Source organism: Tachypleus tridentatus, chromosome 7 (genome assembly GCF_004210375.1).
Source record: "Tachypleus tridentatus isolate NWPU-2018 chromosome 7, ASM421037v1, whole genome shotgun sequence".
NCBI lineage: Eukaryota > Metazoa > Arthropoda > Merostomata > Xiphosura > Limulidae > Tachypleus > Tachypleus tridentatus.
Window position 1 is genome coordinate 44866923 of NC_134831.1, and position 7643 is coordinate 44874565.

The window sequence follows — 7643 nt, forward strand, 5'->3', positions numbered from 1 at the left end:
TTTTAATGTTTTATAGCCTAGCGCACCTCTTTCTCGATAAATTAAAGTTTATTAAAGTGTTAAGAGTAGAAACAAGAGTTCTAAAATTTTAAATATTCTAAAAATACACAGAATGTTAATTGAAGTGTGAAACTTATTTAGAAAGTTTAAGTTTGAAAACACCAGGATGTAAAACAATCATTGGGTCACCAGTTAGTTTACGAACTTCCAACGCTAAAGAATTCGGAGTTCGATTACCTGTGGTGGACAAAACGCAGATTATGAAGATTTATACTTAACACATTACACACACACACAAATTCCTACGTATATTGTTTTGTTTTTAAAAAGGGGTCCCTAGTTCTCAGCGAAAAAATATTTATGTTACGTATAAGTTATAAAAATATTTAGTATTCCTGGAAAATATCTCAATGCAATTGCACAACAAAAAAGACTCACCCATAATCCTACTGCAAGAACGATTAGAAAATATATGACGATGACAGTTATATCTGCCCAATGTAAAATTGTTCCTTCCACGATGGACATATTGACTTTTATATAACCCAACTGTAGTTATTGGTTGTTTTAGTTACAATAAGGTTTAGAATATTATAATCTGTTTTGAAAGTATACAAGCTGAGTCTGTTTACATACACCCGACCACTGAGTAAAATATACTTCTCAAAACATTTACCCACGTAGATTGCCTATAAGCACTTTTACCAACGGTCCCGCTGTTAAGAAAACCTGATAAACCGGTATTCGAGCTAAAGGAAACAATGCAATAAGACATTTGTGCGAATTTAACCTCATTTATACACTTGTAGCTTTTCAGTGACTTAAAACACTGATTCTTTATTATTTTTGAAGAAAATATCAGGTTTTTCTTACTGCAATTCTCTTGTTAACTTTTGAGGTCTTTATGACAACGTAAATGCAATAAAAACACTCAAATAAATGGAAAATACAAAATATCAGAAATTTTAGTGTAAAAGCAAATTCGCAGTTCATAGCACACAGTGCTAATTTATACTTTTAATTGAAACACTTATTTTAGAGTCAGTAAAACAGTTTCAAAAGAAAACAAATTATTAAAATTATATTACTCTAAAACTGAAAATAATTACTATGAGTATTCTGAAATAATGATTGCAGCTGTAACCAAGTTGACCACATAGCTATAAACAAGCGGTTTCGAAAGACAGTTCACCAATCGGAAAGTTTCTCTGGAGCTGATTGTGGGAAAAACCATATCCGAGTTATATTAAAACTTGTGATAAAACTAAAAAAAAGAAAAAAGAAACAGAATTAGAATTTAGCATCTTGCATTATAGTCCAGGCTTGTGGAACAAATAGAATATGAGGACAAAACAAAAGCGGAAATATTGAACGAATAATTTATCGAAACAGCTAAAGACGTCATCGCATTAAGAGAAAAGCAGAGAAGGAACAAATGGATGACTACAGAGATTCTAAAAGTAATAATAAAAAATAAAAAATAATGAAAAAGACAGTGACAGCAAAGAAAAAGAAGCAAATTAAGAGAAACAAATCTAAGAAGACAAGCATGATTAAATAAAGAGTGCACAGAAATAGAAAGATCTAAATCTCTAGGCCAAGCATTGAGATAAATAAAAAAGTAAAAATATATTTTAAGCTTCAAGGCATGTGCGTCAAGTGGATACATAAGATTAAAGATGAAATTTTTATCTTAGACAAGGAAAGAGTCATGGAAGGATGAATATATTAGTGAGATTTATTGAGACATTAAAGTTAAAAAACAGAAATTGGAAAGCATGTAGGTAAAAATGTTTTAAAATCAAAATTGAGAGTTGCACTCAGGACATTAAAAAGAAACAAGGAAACAGGATTAGAGGTATAAGATGTAGACGAAATTCGCGTTGATAAACTAACCGATGTGATAAAATGAATATATCACAATAGCGAAATTCCATGTCTAGCATTACTTTCACCAAATGATAAAAAAGAACCCACCAAATTACAGAACACGTTGTAGTACTGGTACAGAGGTAGGATTATTTTAGTGAAAATAAAATAGAACTTTGATTAAACTTTAAGATCATTACAACACGGGAGAGGAATAATATACATTTGTTTTCTTGAAATGAGTAAATAATAGAGAATAGAAGAAAACGAAAGAGACAAAGAAGAAGAATGAGGTGAGAAGTTGAAGTAATATCAAGAAGTCAGGAATTTAAGATAAGAGTTAAAAGAAAGAAACATGATGCTTAAAGAAAAATACAGAACAAAACTAATCTAACTGAAGGTAAGAACAATTAATATAATTGGATGTAAGTAAGGTTTATAATAACACGATTGAACAAGTACAGAAATAAATCAATGTCACAATAAAACAATTTGAAAAGTAATTATTAAATTCAAAGACCTACACAGCGGTATCTATTTCTGCATCTGACAAAATTTTCCAACCGAAAACTTCATTAAATATAAAATTTAGAATAGAAAATATTATTTTCTCTACTCAGGCTAGAAACACTGCTGTGGAATATCTGGTTACAGAACCTCTTGAATATTCCATCCATGTCACTACCAAATTTAAATCGATAACTTCGTTGGTAGGTTCAACATCATCACTCGATCAAGTAACCAATTTAATAGGATGAAGAGGTTCAAGAGCAAAATCTTTCATAGTGAATGGGTGGAATATTGAACAACAAGCTATTGATCTTCCTTCCTATTTAATGGTATTAAATGACATTCCAGCTAAGAAATTACTATCAACCATTGGTATCTGCCTTATCTGTCAGATACGAAGTGAGACCAGCAGAAAGTATCTAACGTGACGTACTGGAGCGCAGTAAGAAGGAAAGAAGCGGCCATATATGTATTTGGAAAGGTTTGTTCAGTTATGTTATTTGGATGGTCTTCTTAAAACGATGGACTCGTGGTACGTGATTAGCTTATAGATGTCATAACAGTCAATGATTTGTAAATCAGGATGAAGCAAAGTAAGTGTGCATCTTCAAAGGTTTTCCAGTTGGCGATGTAACTTTAATCCATTAAAGCCTTTTATAAACAACTAAAGGTGCCATCTAGAAGTCATTCGAGCATTATGTTAAATAACATTGAAATATAAGCTTCCCTTAACGATATTTAAGGGAAAAAAAACCTGAAAGAACTTGTGAGACAACTGGTTACACATAAAGGAGGAAATATATCTGGAGCTTTAGAAAACAATTTCCGTGGAACAAAAATTATTTCGAAAAATAGAACTATAATAAGTGTGAGAAACATGGTCATTACCGCCGGTAGTAAGGGAAGTTAACACCTGTTAATATACCAATGGTGAATATTTGGGATTTGAGAAATAAAGATGTCATTAGTAGGGCCGTAAACACAACAAGGCATAGAATTTGAGTCAAGTCTCCATAAGACATTGCAGAGTTCGAAGCTGATTAACGAATATAAAAAATAGTCGCCTTTGAGGAAATATTTAGGTAGTTTGATGTCAAATTCTTAAATAAAGAAATCTTTCCATGCCATTTATAAGCATTGTATGAATAAAGATAGCAGAAACTGCTTACTGAATAACAATACACCTTCTCCATTGGATCTCATGACTAAGGCTAAACAAAGAAAATATTCCACAATACTGAAAAAAAAATTAAAGATGCAACCTAAATATATTCGTTAGCAAGATCATTAACATTTACAAAATAGACTGAAGCTTTCGAAGATATGGATATTATGAATAAAAAAAGAAGATAGAATCGATTACTAGTTCTTGAGCATCACCTATTTTACTTATTAAGAAGAAGAATGGATCCGCAAGGATATATGTGTATACTGTAATATGAATTAAAACAAAAAGAATGCCTACTTAATGTCAAGAGTTAACTGTATTTTGTATTGTTTATTAAGATTAAAATAGTTTTCAACATTGAATCTTGAGAGTGTATAATGGCAAATGAAAGTCGGTAAAACATTTAGAGAGATGACAACCATCACTGCAAGAAATGAATTGTGACAGTTTTTTATTTTACCGTTTGGAATACGAAATGCTCCTGCTGCATTTTAACAACTATAGGAGAGAGCTGTTTCTGAACTACTCTGGAAGGTTGTGCTTGTTTACTTACATGGAATAATCACACGTGAGAAGACCTTTTGTAACGCTTATCATTGGCTAATGATAGTTCTCGAATGACTGAAGAAAGAGCATATTGTTCTGTCAACAAATAAGTTTTCTGGGACACATAGTCAACAATCTAACATTAAATTTGTTCAGAATTGGCCAGCACAAAAGAATTTGTGTGAGGTAACAGTTTACAAAGACTTTGCTCTTATCTATTGTCATTTTGTAAAGTCATTCTCTGACGTAGTTCGCTCTTTACTGAAACTGTTTAAAAATTAAATAAGTTTTGATTGACTGTTGATTAGGAACAAACATTAAGTAAAATACAAGCAAAATTAACCGTTATTCATGCACTTAGAAATACACTTTTAAAAGATCCACTAATTTTACTTATAGCTGTCTATAACTTCAAAGTAGAGTTATCACAGGTATAATATAGAAAAGAGCACAATAGTACATTGAACGTTGTAAAAGGAGGTATGACACAATTCTGAAAGAACAACTAGTTTTTGTTCCAACTCTAAGTCATTTATATCACTAGATGTTTTTACAAAATTTTAAATTCTGGACAAATCTTGCTTAATTGAAGTAGATGTTGAATTGTTGCAATACAAAAGTTAATTAGCAATATAACTCCGTAAATTTTTGGCGTACATCTTTCAAATTGAGAATTTTCATAGATAATGCATTATCCCTATTACTTTGTGTTAACGGCAAATGTGAAAACTGTAATGAGATGGAAGCACAAGAAAATAAAGACAACCACGAGTGATTAAGAACTAGAGTTTTCTAAAACTGAACTAATAATAAAAGAAACAGCATGTGATGTTGCTGCAGTGTTGTGTTGGAGAACGTTTTGAACGTTGATGTCGATAAGATTTATCTTTTTTCATAGAGGAAATAAGTGTATTATGTTACAATGGACTGTTGCACCAGCTGACTATAAGCTTATGCTGTTTCTAGTCAGAATACAGAAATTCTAAAAAGGTAAAGCGTCATCGAATTTTTTTCAAAATTTGGAGCATCTCTGGAACTTCATTCAGAACAAATTGGAACTTTGAACCTGACTGGTGTGTGAAAATGAAAATAGCAGAACAACAATTTTTTATCCAGTTTCTAATTGCATGGTGGATAGATACAACCATTAATTATAAAAGTATTTAGCAATTTATATAGATTGACGTTAGAAAACAATGTATCAGAATTTTCCACTGCAACTTCATAGCTATTGAACAGCAGTAAATGAAGATATTGGCAACATAGAAATATAACATTATCATTGATTATTTGGAAGATAAGTTAAAATAATTTTGGATCTTCTGTACTCCCATCTAGAGAATAGCTGCTCAGCAGAATATACATAAAAACTAAAGAACATCATTGATGTCATACATATAAGAAAACTTAAATCAACTCGTAATAAAATGAAAGACTAAATGTCATTAGGATAGCATTGTATGGTGGTACAGTACCCACTATAATAGAGGACAAACTACAAAATTAAATACATGTTGTGGAAATCTATATGCAATATTGAAAAATATCAATGATACCGTTTGTGAAATCCAGAAGAATAGGCAGTCCAAACCAAAGTCCAAGTATGCTTGTAAGAGAACATCAAGGTAACTTCAGAGAAGATCTTGTCAGTGGAAATTTAGCCTGATTTAAAGCACAAGGTTCCTGGACATACCTTTTCCAGTTGAGTATCAAGGATACAGCCACTAGTGGATTCACTCGATTACTAATCTAGAGAGAACTCCACCAGTGACAGAAAAGCATGTGCTAATAAAGGATAAAAAATCACACCATATGTACATCACTGCCCATTGAAAAGACTTAATGAATGCACAGTTCAATGTACTGTTTTACTAATGCAAAGGACTTCACAATTCAGAAAGAACAATGTTGTAAGCTGTATTTTGATATTAGATATTATAATTTACACGCGTATTTGTTAAAAAAGGTATGGCATTATATCATGATGATATAAAAATCAAGAACGTTTGGAAAAATTAAACTGGATTGTATTTGAAGAGCAAGACCAGTGAATGAACCAGTTAGTGAGTTATACAGTTAAGTATTATTTAACGAGCTATTCAGCTCAGTGTTGATCAGTGAGTCAGAGAGTAATTCATCTAGTAAAGTAAGCAGCGAGTTAGACAGGAAATGTTTGCAAGTAGGTTAGGCATACATTAATTTTGGAATTATTAATGAAACACTGTTTGTAAAGATAGACCTACAAGTGAATTTAACCTGACGCAGACTGTATTGTAGAATTAAGTTTTAGCTCATTATCATTACATGGGCTGAACTTTTATATTATTTTTACCACACATTACAAAACAAAACGAAACAAAAAAACAACACCCAACGATAGAACAGAGTACAGCAACAAACATATTTAATATATCATATAGATTGAGGGTTAAGAAGATATTAATTTTACTTGTTAGTTGTCCCTTGCCTTTCTAAACCAGGCGAAACTTGAAAAAATTATTGAAGAAATGCCAGTGTGAAACTCTTTAAGTGTATAATACAAATAGATATATGGTATTTAACCATCTGTTTTACACTGGAATACTGGAGTTTAAATCCTAATAACAATTAACAAATAGTTATTTACAATATTAAATAAATAAATTATATATACATTAGTAATATAAAATTAAGTTGTTGCTGCCACTCGCAGGTCCCCATATAATCAGTGGTTCTGAGACAATGTTGACATTACACCACATGGCAACATGTTGTAGTGAGACTCCATTTTTGAAAGGAAAATACATACTGCTAAGTTAGTGCTAAGCTCTTCCATTATGTTACTCATCTTCATTTGATCTGGTCCTTATAATAATCTACAAGTTATTGTGACGTTTTACATCTAATGACAAGCACTAATGACAGTAAACAAATCTATTGTTGCAATAAGTCCCCATCTGAGAACTTTTATTTAAAGTCCTTTGAAAATGTCATGGCAAAATTAAAAACAACCACATAAAAGTATTTATAAAAATACAAAGTTTCTGTTCCGGATCGAACAGTGAAGTTTAATTAATTATACGGGCTTGCGATAGTTTAATAATTCCTGTTCGCTGAATCCAAAAATTATAACCATTTCCCTGAAACTCTCGTTGCCGTCAGTGAAGAACAAGAGGAAACGTTTCATCAATACATCAGAAAAATGGTGAGAAAGTATCAGCATGACGGCTGATTACTGATGGTCATTGAAACGAAATGCCTCAGACGCAATACATAAAACAAAGATCGCAACACGTAGTTTTGAGACTAAAAGACAAAGATTTTACAAAGAAATTCAGGATGAAACAGAATAGATATTCGTTTGACATCAACGTTCGTCCCTTTTCTTCAGTTTCTTTTTATTCTTGTTAACTTTTGTTCATTGTGGTAAATTAAATAATAATTTGTTCTAAGTAAGACATTTTTGTCTTCCCGATTTGTAAAAAATCCTTACGTAATAGCATAAAAAAGAATATTATTTTCGAAATCCTCATAGCTGAATTATGGAAAATACGTTATTAAAACTAAAACT

General features: G+C 31.3%; 1 protein-coding gene across 4 annotated transcripts in view; it reads right to left on the bottom strand.

The window, feature by feature from the left end:
- LOC143255562 (sodium/mannose cotransporter SLC5A10-like) overlaps positions 1–704 on the bottom strand; it is a 66144-nt gene extending 65440 nt beyond the window's left edge. For 3 of the 4 annotated variants that reach the window (XM_076511407.1, XM_076511406.1, XM_076511405.1), the window contains exon 1: positions 439–683. In XM_076511407.1, coding sequence (XP_076367522.1) covers positions 439–528 — 90 coding nt within the window. In that variant the 5' untranslated portion in view covers positions 529–683. Of the gene's footprint in view, positions 1–438 lie in introns of all 4 variants that reach the window. The other variant, XM_076511404.1, reaches the window with a different exon arrangement.
- Positions 705–7643: the final 6939 nt, after the last annotated feature.